Source organism: Biomphalaria glabrata, chromosome 12, assembly GCF_947242115.1.
Source record: "Biomphalaria glabrata chromosome 12, xgBioGlab47.1, whole genome shotgun sequence".
Classification (NCBI taxonomy): Eukaryota; Metazoa; Mollusca; class Gastropoda; family Planorbidae; genus Biomphalaria; species Biomphalaria glabrata.
In genome coordinates this window covers 17,573,190-17,594,218 of record NC_074722.1, presented here as the reverse complement: position 1 = coordinate 17,594,218, position 21,029 = coordinate 17,573,190, and the positions used below count along the sequence as shown (strand labels likewise).

The window sequence follows — 21,029 nt, the reverse complement described above, 5'->3', positions numbered from 1 at the left end:
TACAATCTGTTTCGCGGGAAGAGTAAAGTTTAAATTATTTATTTCTCTGGACGTCTAGATCTAGAGTTTAGGGTAACAAAAGTGTGTAGGGAGAAACACGGATAAAGGATTATCATTGCTAGCCTATAATAATAATAATAATAATAATAATAACAATAACAAAGATAATAATAATTATTATTATTACTATATAAACTACTACTGCAGAGACGTAGCTAGGATGGGGGGGGGGGGGGAAGGGGGGAGTTTGAAAATTCCTTGGGCCCCAACTTGAGGAGGCCCCAAATGAGTGCTTTTTTTACATTAAATATTAAATAATACGCCAAAGGCAGGGGTCCCCAAAGAGGTGAAGCCCCCGGGCCCCCAAATGATGGCAAATTTCTAGGTACGCCACTGTACTACTGCTACTACTACTATTAAATTAAAAACCCTACAATTCCTTTGTCACTAAACGACGCTATGTTGTTCCGTATTGTGATGTTGCTAGTTCAGGCTGTCTTGAAGTCAACCAATTACTCTGCAATCGTTTGGGTGTAATTGTTCGGGTGTATTACGTGTAGTTGACCAACAACACAAACAAGAACTGGCACATCGATTGTAACAGGTGAAGAGATGTAGTCAACGATGATGAACAAGTTAATATATATTTATTATGATAAAAGGCCACAGTAGAAGTCTCTGTCACTAAACACGTCGTTACCCTGGAATGTTCTAACGCTAACTGATTTTCCGGTCTCTAACCCAACATATCCCAAACGTCACTAGTCCCGTTCAATATGCGTCTACTATGGTGCGTCGCTAAATAACTAAAATAACTAACCTATATAAATAAGGTGTCTAACAGATTCCTCCCCCCCTTGAAAAAAAATATGTCAATATTTTTCCACTACTGTCAAGTCTTACAAGGGCATTTTCAATTTAAGGGGAAGACCACAAACATAAAATCTTGATCTCTTCATCTTGACATCTTCATCTTGACAGTTCCTCATATTCATGTCAATGTTCATAACAGTTCATAACATTCCAGAATCATCTTCATTGGTACACAGTTCATCATAAAAGACAATGTGGCATCTTATGGGCACGTCATACATCACAAGTGTTCTTCACTGGCAGTAATCTGATAAAATACAATATTTCAAAAAACAATTATAGACTTTATTTACACAATCAATAAATTTTTTCTTCTTACCACCCTTTTATACGCTTTTGTCCATTTTTCTTTTATACTCACCCTTTTCCATAGAACTAACTTTCATCAATGATATATGAAATGATTCACACAAAAAAAAATATCCATACTTACTTTTAAATGCTTAACATCAACTTTACTTATCTCCCCTTTTCATAACATATAAATGGTGTCAATATATTAATATATATTACATAATCAATATACTCATAGTTTATTTACAAACTTATTTCATTTCAATGTCATTCTAGACAATAAATCAGCTACAATATTCATAGATCCACTAATAGCTTTCACTTCAAATTTATACTCCTGTAGTGCTAAGAACCATCTGATCTATAAACACGACTGTTTTTCATGCTCTTTTGCTGTATATACTGAATAGGTTTATGATCAGTTAATAATATGAATTTCCTTCCTATTAAATAGCTCTCTAGCTTAGTAATTACCCATATTACAGCTAAGGCTTCTCTTTCAATGACACTATATTTTTTCTCTGCCTCTGACAATTTTCTACTTACATATAATATAGGATGTAAGTTATCATAGTTCTGCATTAGACAACCACCAATAGCATTACCAGATGCATCAGTTGTGACATAAAATATTTTGTCTTTATCAGGTAGTCTTAATATTAGTTCATGACTAAAAACATCTTTAATTCTGTCAATAGCTTTCACACATTCCTCATTACAAACTACTTTTTGAGGTTTTCCTTTTTTAAGTAAGTCATTTAGTGGATTCACTATTTCTGCTAAGTTTTTTATAAACTTTCTGTAATAATTTACTATTCCCAATATGCTTTTAATTTGTCTTTTTGTTGTAGGTATTTCAATATTAAGTACTTTCTTTATGTTATCTTCAATAGGGCTAATCATGTTGTTATTTATTTTATGTCCTAAGAAAATTATTTCCTCCAATCCTATTTCTACTTTTTCTGCTTGAATTGTAAGTCCACTTTCTTTTATTATTTTGAATACTTCTTTTACATCTACCAAATGTTCCTCCCAACTATTATTAAAAATACATATGTCATCCAAATAGCAAATAACATTTTCTTTGTTTCCAATTATCATGTTCATCATTCTATTAAATGTGGCAGGTGCATTTACTAATCCAAAACTCATATAATTCCATTGAAAAATACCATATGGTGTTACAAATGCTGTGTAAGGTTTTGCATTTTCTGTTAAAGGTATTTGCCAATAACCTTTAGTTAAATCCAATTTAGTAAAAAATTTTGCTCCATTTAATTTATGTAAAATATCCTCTATATTTGGCATTGGATATGGGTCAAATTCTGTGATGTTGTTAAGTTTCCTATAATCAATACATAACCTTATATCTCCATTCTTCTTTTTGGCTATCACAATTGGTGAAGCATAAGGAGATGTTGATGGCTCAATTATACCTGATTCTAGTAAATTGTCTATTTCTTTCTTTACTTTGTCTTGTAAATGTAACGGTATTCTATATGGCTTAAGCTTGATAGGTTTTGTGTCTGTTACTTTAATGTCATGTTTAATAATATTTGTTTTTCCTGGTATGCTGGAAAAAATTTCTTTGTATTCCTGTATTATTTTAGTTATGTCTTTTGACTTTTCCTTAGTTAGATTATTAAGATTAATCTTTTGCCAAGTTTGATTCTCTTTTGTTTCTATTACAGGTATTTCCTTAATATCATTTTCATTGTGATTTTCATTTGTTATTATCATCAAGCATTCTTCTCTTTCTGAAAATTTATTTTCTATTTCCTCCTGAATGTTTTGTATTAACTCATCTTCTCTATCATGATACAGTTTCAAATTATTTATGTGATATGTTTTAATTTTCCCATTTATTTCAATTTGATAATTCACATCATTAATTTGTTTTATCACCTTAAATGGACCTTTCCATTGTTTACCAATTTTATTTTTCAGGTCATTTATCAATATTAATACATTGTTTCCTACTTCTAGTGTTTTCAATTGTCTTTTCTTATTTAGATTCTCATGAGCACTTTGTTTGTACTTCTTATTGTTGTTATATGCTTGAGTCCATATTTCTTTCAATTCTGTTGTGATTGTTGTTTCACTGTCATTATTTAATTTATTCTCATTGTCTATTAGATTTTCTTTAAAAACATCTAATTCATCTCTGGGTTTTCTTCCATGTATTATTTCATATGGTGAAAATTGTGTTGCTTCATGGATGTTGTTTCTATGAGCAAATAGTACATAGTTAATGTAATGATCCCACTTGTTCTGATTATTCTGAATTATCTTTGTTAGTGATCTTTTTAATGATCCACCATATCGTTCACATAAACCGTTACTCTCCGGGTGGTAAACCGAAGAGTATATGTGTTGTATATTGTATTGTTTAGTCCATTTCTTAAATTGTTCTGACTTAAACTGAGATCCCTGATCACTCAATATAATTTTAGGTATACCATGTCTTGTAATTACTTTTTGAGTTATGGCATTAATGATATTTTCTGCACTTGTATTTGATAATGGGATTGCCTCTGGGTATCTACTAAACATGTCTATTACTGTTAGAATGTATTTGTTATTATTTTCAGTTTGAATTAAAGGACCTATTAAATCAATAGATACTTTCTGAAATGGTGCTGTAGGTTCATCCATTTCTTGAATAGGTGCTTTATTCACTAGACTTTTGTTCGATCTCTTTTGACATATGTCACATGAGTTTATGTATTTGTTGATTGTTGCTTTCATTTTGGGCCAAAATACTTGTTTTGACAAATTCCTATAACATTTCTTTACTCCCCTATGTGCTGCTAAATTATTATCATGTGTCATGATTAAAACATCTTTCCAATATTTCTGTGGTAAGACAAGTTGTTTTATTTTCTTATTATCATTACTTGTTTGTCTAAACAATATTTTATTCTCTATGCAAAATTTCTCCATTGGATTATTATTGTTTTTATCTGATATTCTCGAATAAATTTTCCCAATAATATTGTCATTCATTTGTTCTAATGCAAATGTGGGTGTTGTTTCTTTTTCACTTTGAAATATTTGTGTTTCAAGACTATTTTGTGTTTCATTTTCTATCTCTCTTTCCTTAACATCTGTATTTTCTATTTGTATTACATTACTGGTTTCTTTTTCTTTATCATTACTTATTACATTTATTGTATTTTCCTGTTTCTCATCTTTTTTATCCATTGATCTTGTTATTATCATACTTGTTATATTTTGTGTTTCTATGTTTTCATGATTTTGTCTTATGTTTTTGTATTTGTTTTGCCAGTCTTCTAATTCTTTTCTTGAACATTCTTTAACTCCTTTTATGTTTCCTACTAACATATCATATCTCATTTCTGGTATTGCAATGCCATCACAATAACCAGTGAAAAATGGGGTTTCAATGTATACCCTTATAGCTTTAAATTCCCTTACAGTGCCATCTGCTAATTCTACTTTCCTAGTAAACCCTTTATACCAATGAGGTTTGACAAATTTAGTTTTTACTGCCAAGGTGTTACAACCTGAATCCCTGATTAATTCCACCGGAATTCTATCTACAAACCCTGGGTACACTGCAAAATTGTTCCTATTTCCTTCCATGAAATATATCCTATCTGTACCTTTATTTTTGTATTCCCTACTGTAACTCCTATTTCTATAATTTCCCCTGTCATTCCTATCTCTACTCCTATATCTACTGTTATTTTGTTCATTGTATCTATTTCTACTTCCAGACCTACTATTCCCTCTTCTACAGTTAGCTGCTATATGACCTTTTCCTTGACATTTAAAACAGGTTATTTCACTATATTTTCTATTTCCACTATTTGATCTGTTTCTATTTCTACTTCTATCAACATTTTCTTTGGTGTATCCTATTAAATCTACTTTGCTCTTATCCCTATCAGAAAATGGTTTATTTGGATAGGCATTTTTATATATTCTCATTATTTCTGTTATTTCATCTATAGTTTTTGGATTTCTTTCTCTAATAAAAGATTGTAATTGAGGATCACATTTATTTACAAAGTTGTCCACTAGAATAAAATTTTTTAATCCTTCATAAGAGTTTGTCACTTTTTCTAATTTTACCCACTTATTGAAGAAATCCTTTTCCATATTAATGGTGGTTTGGGGTTCTATTCCTAATGATGGTATATTGTCAAAATATTTCTTTCTAAAAGTTGTAGCATTATGACCATATGCATTCAATAATTCTCTTTTTAAAACTTGATAGCTATCATCAATATGATGGTCATGATTTTGGCATATTGTTAGAGCTTGACCATGAACAAAGTCTATCAGTATTTCAGACCATTCTTCTTCAGGCATATTAAATGTAGACATTTTTGCCTCATATCTTTTCAGGAAATCACCAATGTCATCCTTCTGTTCATCAAAACTTTGTATTTTTCTCTTTAGCCATGTTTGTGAATTAGGGTTGTCTCTTTGAGTGGTATAATTATTTGAGTTATTAGTGTTATTTCCTTGTTCAGTTTGGGCTCTGGCTTGTGCTGCATCCAATCTCATCTTCTCCATTTTAGCTTCATGTTCTCGGTCCTCTTTTTGCTTCTCATATTCTTCCTTTCTGATCCTATCTTGTCTCTCTATCTCTTGTCTTTGACGTTCTTCTTGTCTTTCTATCTCTTGTCTTTGACGTTCTTCTTGTCTTTCTATCTCTTGTCTTTGACGTTCCGTTTCTTCCTTCACAACTTGCTGTACATAAGCTGCTAAGTCCTTTCCTTTTAACTCCATGGCCTTTCCATCCTGCATAGCTGTTTCCTTAACCTCCTTAAGGTCCACATATGATGATGTAGCCATTGTGTTTTATATTTTATATATATTTTTACTTGGCCTATATTAGTTATGGCTATACTTTAAACTTATTTTATATTTAAGTTTTTCCACACTTTTATACAAATTTTAAATGATATGTCTCTATCTATAGATTTAGTAAATGTATAAATCTAGTCTGAGTTATTATGGTTATATTCAAATCTGTATATTAGGTCCAGTATTACACACAAATTTAAATCTAGTATATTATAGTATGTATAATATTACCATTTAGATCTATAGTTATCAAGAGCACTATGACTTTTAGATCTAGTATGAATAACTATGATCAATTTCAAAATCTGGTATGACTGAAGTCACAGTGAAGTGTTTAGAGTAAATTCAAAGACTGTCTAGAGTCTAGATCTAGAGTAGATTATGGTTCTATTTAACCATACGAAACAAATATGTGTATACAGTGTCAAATATATCTTCAACAAGATATATATATCTAGAATGTACTACCTTCATTCATCTTCAACTTAATAATATTTCAAAGTAGAGTCTAGATAATTAAATTGTACCAAAGAGATGTACAACAATTTGCAGATCTAAATTTAGCCAGACGATAGTGTTTGACTACATAGCCAGTTTCGGCATTATTCTCATGGCAAAATCATAATTGATTTTAACCGCTCAAACTAAAATTATTTTAGTCTGATTCACAATGAAAGAATCCTACCCGCACTTTCTATCATTAAGTGAAAAAAAATACAGATCTAATTAAATTAATAAAAATAAATAATTTAAAATAATATAAACAAATGAAATAATTAAAATGAGACTATCGCTATGGGTTGGGATATGACAATATGGCACACAATGATAACGTCACGAAGTAACCAGGCAACAACGGATATGACGTTTACACAAACAAAACAAATTACAATCCTAAACGTATAATATAGCTTTTCATCTAAATTACGTCTTCTACCCCGACGGGTTTTAAGGCGCACCACCTGATTTTACTCAGGCTAACGTACCAAATTTAGACAAAATCTATTTCTAAGGGCAATCTAAACATATACTAATAAGAAAAATGGCACTTAGCTTTTGATAAGAAAGATCCCTTTGTTCGGACTCCCGAATATGCTAGATCACAACAAATTCCACTGCCTCTCTTCCAGTTCTGACTCTGTTCTCCGGTGCTACCAGTATCCCACGTAATGCCACAGATGTCCTGATATGCCACAGCAAAATGTTCCAGTTTCTTTGACGACTGTTGATGACCGTATGTGTAGTTCCGACGACTTTGTATACACAGTTACTGACGAATAGGTTAACGGTTCTTCTAGCGATGACTTGACTTGTGTAGATGATTACTGACAAATAACAGTCTCTTGACGACAACTTGATCTGGACGACTGACGAATAACGAATTTCTTGACGATGACTTGATCTGGGCTGACGAATAACGGCTTTATTGACGATGACTTGATCTGGGCTGACGAATAACGACTTTCTTGACGATGACTTGATCTGGGCTGACGAATAACGGTTCTCTAAAATAGTTCACTGCTTCTGCTGCTACTCTGGTAGTACGACGAAGTTTGCTGTTGTACTCTGCTTCATTAGACCAAACTGTCCAATGCAGACTAGGTGAAACCAAGGTCACCTCCGACGACGTTCCGTTACACGATTAACGGTTTTCAACGAAATTAAGTGGATGTAGCTGTTTCCACAACTTCACTGCTAACAAGTCTAGGTATGGTCTAGACCGACGAATACTAGATATATCAATGTTCAGTACTGATAAAGATTACTTCACTAACCTTCCAAAGGTTAAACACAGTGACCGTTATAAACGTGGCAAGCAACCGGTTCAATGAGCAAACTGCTCCACAAGAATCTCTCCAAGGGTAAGACGACAGAGCGATTTCGATTTAGTTAGCTACCAAACTTGTAGTACTCACAATACTTCTGACAGCGGGCAAACTGTCCTTCTCGAAACTGACGAGGTAAAACTTGATACTCAATGTGGCTCCTATGACGAAGAAAAAATATGTCCACCAGGTTCACTAACGATCTCTCACCCGTTATGAATGAACGGTTTCTCTGGTTGTAGGTCGGTTCAGCATATGAAGATCAGGCGTTGCGATGATTACGGTCCTGACGAAGGTCACCCTGAGTTAACGGCTCGTTGAACGTGCGATCAAACAGGCGACGACTGCATGTAGATCTAGAACAAAGTCACTCTGCGATACTGCTGTGTTCAGCCGTACTCCGATGAAATCTTATATCTTCGAGTGCACGACCCTCACCTGAGTAAACGTTCTGCTTCGAGGTCCGGTTCGATGTTCGGCTTCAACAGGGGTCCGGCATCTCGTCGGGGTCGCCACTGTGATGTTGCTAGTTCAGGCTGTCTTGAAGTCAACCAATTACTCTGCAATCGTTTGGGTGTAATTGTTCGGGTGTATTACGTGTAGTTGACCAACAACACAAACAAGAACTGGCACATCGATTGTAACAGGTGAAGAGATGTAGTCAACGATGATGAACAAGTTAATATATATTTATTATGATAAAAGGCCACAGTAGAAGTCTCTGTCACTAAACACGTCGTTACCCTGGAATGTTCTAACGCTAACTGATTTTCCGGTCTCTAACCCAACATATCCCAAACGTCACTAGTCCCGTTCAATATGCGTCTACTATGGTGCGTCGCTAAATAACTAAAATAACTAACCTATATAAATAAGGTGTCTAACAGTATATTAGTTTTCGCCAGATTTTCTTCAACAGATGATCCAACGTTACGTTGGGGTCTATAAACAAGTCACATAAAAATGTTGTTTTCAAAAGGACAAGTCCACCTTTATGAAGCCAATAACATCTACATGAACGATTAGTTGGCTCTCAATAACTAACGAAGGATAGATTTCATGACAATGAAACATTTGATACCGCGCCCGATGTCGGCCCCCCTCCCCATTTGAAAAACGAAATCCTGGTACAGTGAATGTAGTCATCTACTCAGAGAATATACAATGATAATGTTAAGGCTAGAGATCAAGACTCATAGTATATACAATCATGGGCGTAGCCAGGGGGGGGGGGTTCTTGGGGTTCAAACCCCCCCCCCCCCCCCGAAATGAAATCCCCCCCCCCCCGCAAAGGGGGGGGGGACGAATTAAGTGACTGATTTTTGCTTTCATTTTGTTTATTTTAGGTGAGATTTTAATACTAAATCATCACTTACCACAGCACAGCCGAGGGGGTTTTGAGTTAAAAACCCTGTACCATGGGGTTTTGAGTTTAAACCCCCCTACCAGGGGGTTTTGTGATTTAAAAAAACCCTATCAGGGGGTTTTGAGATACAAATCCCTCTACCAGGGGGGTTTTGAGTTTTAAACCCCCTACCAGAGGTTTCTGCAGTTAAATCCCCCTCTCCTATAAAACAAAACAAACAAAAAATGCAAACAGCAATCCCCAAATTCCAACAGCACAGTTAAGGAATATTTTGATTTCAAAATTTACGATAAACCCCTATTCAATATAAAAAAGCAAATTACACATTCAAAATTTTATGAGCGTAGCCAAAGGGGTTTTGAGTTTAACCCCCCCCCCCCCTCCAGTTGGGGTTTGAAGCTAAAAAGTACCTCTTCAATATAAAAAAAAAAGCAAATTACACACTATAAAATCTATGAGAGTAGTCAAAGGGGTTTTGAGTTTAAATCCCCACCTCCAGATGGCTTTTTCTTTAAAGTTAAAAACCCCTCCAGATGGTTTTGAGTTTAAAATTCCCCTATAGAGCGTTTAGAGTTGAAAACCTCTCTCTTCAATATTATTTTAAAGCAAACTACAGTCACCAAATTCTATAATCGTAGCTAAATGGGGTTTTGAATAAAAAAACAAAAACAAAAAAAAACTCCAGAGATTTTTTAGTTTAAAACCCCTCAACAGATGATTTGACGAAAAAACTTTCCTTTTCGATATAAAATCTAAAGCGAAATACAGGCATGTAATTCCAAAAGCGTAGTCAAGAAAGGTTACAAATTTCTACCAGTGGCTTGGGCTCCATTAATAAAGTGTGAAGTCTTCTGACGAAATTGAAAAACATTAAATGTGGCTCAACAAAGATGGCTAAGACAGATTTTAGGAGTCAGTCATAGAGATGGGTCTAAATCAAAGAAATCATATGCCGAACTGGGAGTCGAATCCTTAGTAAGGTTGTGACAGAGCGTCGCATGAGGTTTTGCGGGACATGTTCTCCGAAAAAAGGAATTACGCAAAATAAGAGTTGCGGAAACAGCTTGCCGGAAAATGCGCCGAACGGTGCGAGAGGGTCTAAGTCAGTAAGAATAGCACATTAGCTTTTTGAAATAAAACTTTTTAATAGCCAGATAATGCACTGTAGATACCTCAGAATATGCATTTTGTTGGCTTTCAATACCAGAAATAGTGCTCGGCGGCGGGGCGAAGCTGGGGGAGCGCTGCGAGCTCCCCCAGACCCCCTTGCTTTCAAAGGCGTGGAGTCTACAATAAACAATAAACGTCTTCCGAAAGGGTCAGAATGTAATAAAGATTAATTATGTACACACACACACATATAATTTTTTCCGCGGGGGGGGGGGGGGGATCCCCCCAAAACCCCTCACGAAAAAAAATCCTGGCTACGCCCATGTATACAATGATAATGTTAAGGCTAGAGATCAAGACTCATAGTATATACAATGATAATGTTAAGGCTAGAGATCAAGACTCAGAGTATATACAATCATAATGTTAAGGCTAGAGATCAAGACTCAGAGTATATACAATCATAATGTTAAGGCTAGAGATCAAGACTCAGAGTATATACAATCATAATGTTAAGGCTAGAGATCAAGACTCAGAGTATATACAATCATAATGTTAAGGCTAGAGATCAAGACTTAGAAAGCGGTGCACTCAACGTTTCTCTATTTATCTCTATAGTGACTACATGCTGACGTGTGTTCAAGATGTTGAATGTCTAGACCTCCAGACCAAATGTTGTTTTAAAGAATCTATTTGGAAAAATCCTAACAGTCAAACAAGAGTTTTCCCAATGCGGACAATGATATAATAATTATTTTCCCAAAGATATACATAATCTGATAAATCTCTAGAAAAATCGTTAAAACTGTTTTTTTTTTTACCCGATGAAGAATGTGCACGCTGATATATATGTATTTTATTATATATTATATTAGTTTAAAAACTAGTAATACACATTGTATAATTATACGTACAAGCAATTTTAAAATATAAATGAGGTATGAAGAAACTACAGGATTAAATAGAAAACGTGGTTAGGTTTTGGTTTCTATAACACGTGATTTTATGTAAACCTCGTGTTGGATTGAATGTGACGTAGCCTAAAGTTATATCTAAATACTAATAATGTAACATTATCAGCTAATAAAGCTAGAGTAAAGCTTATTTTTTCTTTACAGCTTTAAGCTTTAACTTCTATACATTCTAAATTTATAAATTGTTTAAAATATACATTACGATAACCAGTGATGTACAAAATACGGCCCGCGGGCCAGATCAGGCCCGTGACGTGGTTTAATCTGGCCCTCCGATACGTCGGCACAAAGTGTAGAACCTCCCCACCCCTTTTTTTTTTCGAGAAGTAAAGGTTTTAAAATCTATCTTACCTACGTTAGGGCACTCAACTTCTCTCTGATGGATTTGTACGTTTATGAAATGAAAGAGCCGAAGAAACTACAGATGGACTCTGAATTTAGAATCTACCAGGAAAAGTGACACGGATCTTTACTTTTTTTTCTTTTTTGTTTGTTTGAAACATGCTACTAAGTCATGTTTAACCAAACTATTTCATTTGTAAAGAAAATCAACAAGAAATAAACGACTTTATCAAAGAAATATGACGTCATTCTTGGTTTGAGCCGCGAATAAAAAGAAAATAGTTAAACTAGGCCTAGACATTAGAGGATAGTTGGCAATATTTAGTTAAAAGAGACAAGAAAATGAGTCGTTGGTAAAACTAGTTCCAAGTTGCTCACATTTTAAGAAGAGAAATGAAACCATTTTCCAAAATTATTTTTTTTTAAAGATAACTTTCAGATATCTCATTAATTAATGTAATTACTAAATCCACAGATTTCTAAAAAAAAATATTTAAGGTCAATTTCAATTCGTTTTTGTAAATTGTCCCTCATGTGGCCCGCGACACGAGTGTCGGAACTTAAAATGGCCCGCACGTCGAATTAGGTTGGGCATCGCTGCGATAAACGATCGAGATCATTTAGTATGATTAATAAAAATGGCAAACAATGCGCCATGTGCAAATTATAAAGAAAAATTGGTCAGGGGAAAATAAAATGTAAATTTATTATACGTGCCCAAAGAATCATAGGGTTTATTTGGTATTTTATAATTAGTAGTAGTAGTAGTAGTAGTAGTAGCATTAGTAGTTTTAATAATAATAATTACAATAAGATGGAAAATATAATGAGTTTCGAGATGCCAAAACTCAATTTTGTCGACAAATGTGGAAATGTGGGTGAGTCAATTGAACACATAATAGCAGGATTTTCAGCCTTATCAGAATCTGCCTACCTAGGTTACTATAACCAAGTTGCAAAATTAATACATCGAAAATTGGCATTGACTCATGATGTGATCAACTATTCATTACTTTTTATTACAAATACTTGCCACAAAAGGTTCTCGAGTCTACTGATCACTTATTAATCTGGCATAGGTTTGTTATGACTTACAAAACGGTGGATTTTAATCGCTTTCATCTGCTGTTTATTGACAAAAAAAAAAACGCTATCATAATTGACATCGCCGTACAACTATCTTACCGGATTTTGGGAGTCAGTTACACAGATCGGGTCTCAAACAAGGAAATCCTATGCCGAACTGGAGGTCGAACACTTTGTGAGGTTGTGACAGAGCGTCGCATGAGGTTTGCGGGACATGTTCTACGACAAAATAAACTACGCATACCAAGAGTTGCGATGACATGGAAGCCAATACGAGGAAAGCGCAAACAGGGACGTCCTCGTATTACTTGGCGACACACCTTCATGGAGGACCTCAGAACAGTGGACACCAGGTGGGAGGAGGCTTCAGACATTGCCAGTCTTTATGGAGACAGCTTGCCGCCCAAAGCGCCGAACGGCGCGGGAGGACCTAAGTCTAAGTAAGTAAGTACCACTATCTCGTAATATAAGGAAAACTGAAATGGAAAAAAACAAAGAAAATTTGGGAACCTAGGCTTGGAGGTTAAGCGGTTATGGAAGTTGTCTAAAATATACACTGCTGTTATATCAACTGAGGTGATAATAACATTTGACCTCACAGATACATTCAAGGCCCTTAACATTCCTAAGAAAATTCTAGTTTCCTGTCAGTGGGCGGTACTGCTACAGACCTGCCACATCACCAGAAAATTCCTCGGTGGAAACTGTTAAAGGGACTACAAGGAATATTGTTTCTCTTTAGCAAGACTCGACCCTGGCAGTGCCAGAGAAGGAATCCTCTTTTGTTTCTGACATAACAATAATAATTGCTATAAAATGATAATAATAGGCAAACAATAATAATCCTATACTCTATAAGAGCACTATATATATATTGAAAATATTCTAACATTTATCTTTACAATTTCAAGGGTGAAGTATATCGATAATACAGGGTCGGCTTTAGGCTGATTAGACCGACTGCTCCGAATTGGGGCTCCGTGCCTGTGCCTGGTAAAGGGTTCCACAATTGACATTAAGCTTATCACTATCAATCATGTCTCAGGGTTATAAAAATGTAGGACTTGAACTGTCTTCAAGGGTTAACATGCTTACAGTAGCTAACTATTGATCTAAATTTAATTAACCCACTGGTGCCTAGTGCAGTGGACTTGCTACCTGTGCATGTTGTATAATAAATGTTGATATAATGATTTAATCATTAGTTATATTTGTTAGTGTAAAAAAATATTAGAATATGGCCCTTGTCTGGACTGAGTTCTGGGCAGCCTGTGTCCCCTGTTTAATTTAGAGGAGAAGGGAGGCAATTCGGGTTGTTTACTTCAAGATTGTTTTTGTATTGGATTGTTTCACTTTGTAATTTTTTTTTTAATGGAATGCAACTCTTAGTAAAACAGTGTAGTTTTTGTTCCTAGTCCAGGAAGTTGGACTTTAGTTTAGTATAGACTTTAATTCTTGTGCAATTATTATTCAGACTATGAGAAATGAGATAATGTTTTAATAGTGTTAATTTTATAATGCAAAAGACGAGACATAACCTTAGACAATGCAATGTTAAAAGTATTCTATCTTTATATTTGTCGTCACGGTAATGCTCATGACTTGATTACATTTGGTGGTCAGCATTGAAATACACAGACGTAGAGTAAGAAGAATAGAACTTGTCAGGGTCCTGCAATCATCCATTAAATTGGGCCCCGCAATTCGTAAGGCCGGCCCTGTCGATGAAGACAAAAATTTGAGCTAATTGTCCACACTGGGAATACTCGAGGTTTACGCGAGAAACGTTTAACTAGAGGGACACTAGAGAAGTTGTCCATTAAACGCACCATGTGCAATGCTATTCAGAATATAGAGGCAACTCTTAGAGCTGAAGTCGTTTCTTAATAGACAATTTTCATCATTACATAAATGTTTTCACCAGGCAAAACTTCTAATAACAACAGACATAGACAGACCAAGTAGTTACATAGAATTTATATTGTAATTTCAAGGTTTACAACTTTTAAAATCTAAATGAAAGTGACAACATAATTAGTAGCATTAGTACATTTACAGGATTCATAGTTAAATAGTTAGTAGCATTAGTACATTTACATGATTCATAGTTAAAAGTTGGTAGCATTAGTACATTTACATGATTCATAGTTAAAAGTTGGTAGCATTAGTACTTTTACATGATTCATAGTTAAAAGTTGGTAGCATTAGTACATTTACATGATTCATAGTTAAAAGTTGGTAGCATTAGTACATTTAAATGATTCATAGTTAAAAGTTGGTAGCATTAGTACATTTAAATGATTCATAGTTAAAAGTTGGTAGCATTAGTACATTTAAATGATTCATAGTTAAAAGTTGGTAGCATTAGTACATTTAAATGATTCATAGTTAAAAGTTGGTAGCATTAGTACATTTAAATGATTCCTAGTTAAAAGTTGGTAGCATTAGTACATTTAAATGATTCCTAGTTAAAAGTTGGTAGCATTAGTACATTTAAATGATTCCTAGTTAAAAGTTGGTAGCATTAGTACATTTAAATGATTCATAGTTAAAAGTTGGTAGCATTAGTACTTTTACATGATTCCTAGTTAACGACTATACTATTGGAAATGTGCATACAAGCCATAAATAGCCATAACTTTTGTTTGGTGTATAGGTGTACAAAATCGAGAGGGTGTTGATACGCTTTTTTTTTTCTAAATTATATATAAACATATTTTTTTGCACGTTCTAGATCGAATTTTCTAAGCCGTTTGTAGCTTTGGTTGAGTTGGCAACATTGAAATTTAATTTGGCGTCCTTGACATTGTTTAATTTATGGTGAAAATCTCCATTGCTTTCAGACACATTGAATTTATTGTTTATACGGACAATAAAGATTAATATTACTATTATTATAAACAGAAACAGTTGTAGAATTTAAAATGCCTTATGACTCATTAGAGTTTGCACTTATTCTCTTTCTATTTTTGTTTGGGGTTGTTTTCTCTGAAGTGGTCGTTGAACTTTGTTTGAGAGTTGTTCTTTCTTTGGTGGACGATGAAATAGGACTAGGAGTTATTGTCTCTGAGGTGGTCGTTGAACTTTGTTTGAGAGTTGTTCTCTCTTTGGTGGTCGATGAGATTGGACTAGGAGTTATTGTCTCTAAGGTGGTCGTTAAAATTGGATTACAGACAGCTATTGGTGCTTCCAAAATGAAAGTATATTCACAATGACATTCTAGACCATTTATTGTTTTGTTGACACCCAATGGAATTATCTCTCCGAATGTTTCACAATTTGGACCTAACAGAAATAAACAAAAAAAAAAAAAGTTTATATTGCTGCTCGTTATATGTATATATGTATATATAAGGATACAATAGGCTAAAGCTTAGAAGTTAGCATACTCGGGTATTTCTTTAGTGCCATGACGGTCTTAGAGACCGAACTGACTGCCAGTTGTCATGATAACTTACAATAGTAAAAACGTGTTTTAGTTTTATTGTTGTGGACTGGCGGTCTTTTTAAGTTCTCTTTTTGACTTTTGTGTCTGTCTTTAACAAGAGCTTTTCTTTGAGTCTCAAATGTGATATGGTAATTAGTCCTTCTATAATGTCCAAAGCAGCCTTCAGCAGGACTCAGTTATTAATAATGTAGTCTTTCCAGTGTATGCCATTACGGTGCGACGGCACATTTGATGGAAGCGTTCGACGAGTCTTAGAAGCCTTCGGTAGTGCACCTAGGTCTCAGAGCCATTCACAAATATGTTGAGAACCACCCCGGGCTCGCTGCCCTGCCTCAACGTGGCGCCCGGGTAGAAACGGTCGTGAGAGGGGACGACTAGGCCAAAAGGGGAGCGAAACAAGGCTCCCCCGGGGGTGCCTAAGAGGTTGTGAGAACGATCTCATTGCACTGTGCGGGGATGTAAAAGAGCTCCCGCAGCGATCTGTCAACATCCAGACACCGTCCCTCAAGGGGCCGTTACATAAATGGCGTGTCCCACACGGTTAGCCTGGGAGAGCAAAAGAAAATGACTTCGCACAACTCTGCATGACTATTTCTAATTGTGAGAACCACTGCTTTATAAACATTTGATTTTTGTTGCTAGGTAAAGAGACCTATTCCGCCATACTCTCAGTTTGAGTTGGCCAAAAGCATTATTAGCCTTAGCGAGACGGTTGTCTATTATTTCTTTGGACAGTGTCGCGTCACTGTGCTTCCCATGTAGGTCAAGTGGTCAACGACAGCAAGGAAATTGCCATTCACATTGATTTGTGGAGCTGGATTAGTTTCATTTGGGGACTTCTGAAGCATGGTCTCAGTTTTTCTTTTAGGTGGATAGACCAAACGAGGCATCTTGTAGTAGCAAACACACAATTCTGCTTCACATCATTCTTCAAACAGCTAGGAATCATCTCATGGAAATTAGAGAACTACCTAGACATTAGCTATGATTGGAACGTCCACACAGCACCCCCATTCTTCTCTCAGCTGATCTCTCCAATGTGCTGCTATAGTCTGGGATCAGTGGCCCGGGGTAATTACAGCTCCCGTCGCCTCTGCGTGGCGCTAACGGTGGAAACGTCCGCCCGGGGAAGCGGATAGACTAAGAACGAATGGGTGGGCGAAACCTTCTGGGCAAAACATATGTGTACACGGTTCTCAAAAACGGCTCTAATGATTTTAATAGGAATTTGACAGTCGATGTTTACAGTTGGAAAAGTATTACTAACTGTTTGGCCACACTGGTAAAACTCTAAGACAAGAAACTATTTATCTTAAACAGACTTTACGTCTTTTCCACATTGATTCAAGAGTTTAATAAATTAATTTCAGAAGCATCTTGTAAGTCACAAGTCTAGATCTAAAGGCCTATCATTAGAATATTAGAATGTAAAGTAGATTTATACATTAGCTTATCGATGTTTTTTTCTCCGGGAAGGAAGAACCAGATGTGGCTAAATAAAAAATGTTCCTTTTTTTTGGTGAAATCTAACATTCATTAGAGCAAAATAATCGGTCTTTAATAAGATGTATAATTTCTAGGAAAATCATTAAAGCAGTTTTCGAGAAACGTGTCCACCCATAAGTACATCTGTTTTTGTCCATGAATGTGTGACCTGAATAGAGACATTGTAAACATAAAGACAATTACATCAAAATATTACTAAAATATTTACCATAATATTTTCCAAAAAAGTTTCAAACAAAAGCCTAAAATACCTGTAATTCCCGTAGCAAGACATAGTACAAATTGTACCGATGTGCCATAAAATATAACATGTAATCTAAGAATAAGTGAAATGGTTTGTTTTCTCGTTGTATATCTTACCATTGGGGCATGTTTCACAGCACTCATTGGGTACAGAAACCTTGTCCACACATGGGGCAGGAAAACAATCCGTCATCCAACACACCCAGTCTGCATTACCTGCCCCTGACCAGTCCACACAATCGCATGTAACACACGGGGAATCCCAAGGTTTTTCTTGGCTCTGTAAAAAAAATGATAAAGAGAGTTTGTGTCTCACATAAACTCAGGAAATCTAAAGGGTCTCCAGAGGGATATCCACTAGTAAACTGCATTAAATAAAAGAATTATGCTATCAAACGAAAAAAAAAATAGTGTCTTGGTTACACTGCAATTATACTGTTACAACTTTACTCTGATACAACTAAGTACTGATACAATATTATACTTATGCAACTTTGTACTATTAATGACTTCATATTGAAAACTAGACATAGGACCATTCGAAACAAAGCAGCACAATGCTATCGAGAGTAATATCGCTTTTTATGTGGAAGTAGATTAAGACTATTGTATTGAATATATCTACAACTATTCAACTATGGATTTAAGCAGAGATATTGTTTTAGTTCATAAATATTCAGGACTTAATCTAGTTTTTCATTCCCTTGTTCTGGATTGTGTGACTATTTGTTGCTTAGGATTTCTGAAGTGTAGCACAACCAACTGTTCAAGTTTTCTATCACGAGATTATCTATTTCATCATAAGTCAGTAGGAGGCATTTTAAATACACTAGATAAAGCTAGAAATAATCCATTTTAGGATTTTTAAATTATATGTTGAATTTTGTTGACTCTTATTAACTCTTGTTGACTCTTGTTAACTCTTGTTGACTCTTGTTAACTCTTGTTGACTCTTGTTAACTCTTGTTGATTCTTGTTAACTCTTGTTAACTCTTGTTGACTCTTGTTAACTCTTGTTAACTCTTGTTGACTCTTGATAACTCTTGTTGACTCTTGTTAACTCTTGTTGACTCTTGTTAACTCTTGTTGATTCTTGTTAACTCTTGTTAACTCTTGTTGACTCTTGTTAACTCTTGTTAACTCTTGTTGACTCTTGTTAACTCTTGTTGACTCTTGTTAACTCTTGTTAATTCTTGTTAACTCTTGTTAACTCTTGTTCACTCTTGTTAACTCTTGTTGATTCTTGTTAACTCTTGTTAACTCTTGTTAACTCTTGTTGACTCTTGTTAACTCTTGTTAACTCTTGTTGACTCTTGTTAACTCTAATTGACTCTTGTTAACTCTTGTTGACTCTTGTTAACTCTTGTTGACTCTTGTTAACTCTTGTTAACTCTTGTTGACTCTTGTTAACTCTTGTTAACTCTTGTTGACTCTTGTTAACTCTTGTTGACTCTTGTCAACTCTTGTTGATTCTTGTTAACTTTTGTTAACTCTTGTTGATTCTTTTTAACTCTTGTTGACTCTTGTTGACTCTTGTTAACTCTTGTTAACTCTTGTTAGCTCTTGTGAACTCTTTTTAACCCTTGTTAACTCTTGTTAACTCTTGTTGACTCTTGTTAACACTTGTTGACTCTTGTTAACTCTTGTTGATTCTTGTTAACTTTTGTTAACTCTTGTTGATTCTTGTTAAATCTTGTTGACTCTTGTTGACTCTTGTTAACTCTTGTTAGCTCTTGTGAACTCTTTTTAACCCTTGTTAACTCTTGTTAACTCTTGTTGACTCTTGTTGACTCTTGTTGACTCTTGTTAACTTTTGTTAACTCTTGTTGACTCTTGTTAACTCTTGTTGACTCTTGTTAGCTCTTGTTGACTCTTGTTAACTTTTGTTGACTTTTGTTAACTCTTGTTAACTCTTGTGAACTCTTGTTAACTCTTGTTGACTCTTGTTAACTCTTGTTGACTCTTGTTAACTCTTGTTGATTCTTGTTAACTTTTGTTAACTCTTGTTGACTCTTGTTAACACTTGTTGACTCTTGTTAACTTTTGTTGACTTTTGTTAACTCTTGTTGACTCTTGTTAACTGTTGTTGCTTTTGTTAACTCTTGTTGACTCTTGTTAACTTTTGTTGACTTTTGTTAACTCTTGTTGACTCTTGTTAGCTCTTGTGAACTCTTTTTAACCCTTGTTAACTCTTTTTAACTCTTGTTAACTCTTGTTAACTCTTGTTAACTCTTGTTGACTCTTGTTAGCTCTTGTGAACTCTTATTGACACTTGTTATTCTTGTTAAATTCTTGTTGACTCTTGTTTTGTTAACTCTTGTTGACTCTTGTTGACTCTTGTTTTGTTAACTTTTGTTGACTCTTGTTAACTCTTGTTAACTCTTGTTGACTTTTGTTGACTCTTGTTGATACTAGAAAGAAATGAAATATTTTAACTTGAATTCTTTTTTTTTTTTTTAAATAGATTCCTCTTTTGTAAGTACTTAAGAGAATCTCAGCCACTCTCTAGATAGATCAATTGTTGAGCGGCTAGTCCTAGACAAAGTCATTAAACACACATTTGGAAAGGGAATGTGAACAGACACATGTACTCCCCAGAGACATTGATTTCACTGAACTTTGGTTGATCCCTCCGTAATGCAGTGACCAAACTGTGCATATCTATAACTATATCTATGTCCATGTCTGTGTCTATACCTATGTCCATGTCTGTGTCTATACCTATGTCCATGTCTGTGTCTATACCTATGTCCATGTCTGTGTCTATATCTATGTCTGTGTCTATATCTATGTATGTGTCTATATCTATGTCCATGTCTGTGTCTATATCTATGTCTGTGTCTATATCTATGTCTGTGTCTATATCTATGTCCATGTCTGTGTCTATATCTATGTCTGTGTCTATATCTATGTCCATGTCTGTGTCTATATCTATGTCTGTGTCTATATCTATGTCCATGTCTGTGTCTATATCTATGTCTGTGTCTATATCTATGTCCATGTCTGTGTCTATATCTATGTCTGTGTCTATATCTATGTCCATGTCTGTGTCTATATCTATGTCCATGTCTGTGTCTATATCTATGTCCATGTCTGTGTCTATATCTATGTCCATGTCTGTG

At 34.8% G+C, this 21,029-nt stretch overlaps 1 protein-coding gene and 1 long non-coding RNA gene across 3 annotated transcripts in view; both read right to left on the bottom strand.

Moving 5' to 3' along the window:
* Nucleotides 1–630: 630 nt before the first annotated feature.
* Nucleotides 631–9,029, bottom strand: LOC129922082 (uncharacterized). The gene is made up of 2 exons (XR_008774084.1): nucleotides 6,475–9,029; nucleotides 631–1,120 (listed from the first exon to the last, which is right to left on the bottom strand). It is a non-coding gene; the product is annotated as an uncharacterized LOC129922082 (long non-coding RNA).
* Nucleotides 9,030–15,313: 6,284 nt separating this feature from the next.
* Nucleotides 15,314–21,029, bottom strand: part of LOC106059709 (kielin/chordin-like protein) — a 54,410-nt gene continuing 48,694 nt past the window's right edge. For both annotated transcript variants that reach the window (XM_056006569.1, XM_056006570.1), the window contains 2 exons: nucleotides 18,025–18,187; nucleotides 15,314–15,995 (listed from right to left, as the gene is read on the bottom strand). In XM_056006569.1, coding sequence (XP_055862544.1) covers nucleotides 15,640–15,995; nucleotides 18,025–18,187 — 519 coding nt within the window. In that variant the 3' untranslated portion in view covers nucleotides 15,314–15,639. The remainder of the gene's footprint in view (nucleotides 15,996–18,024; nucleotides 18,188–21,029) is intronic.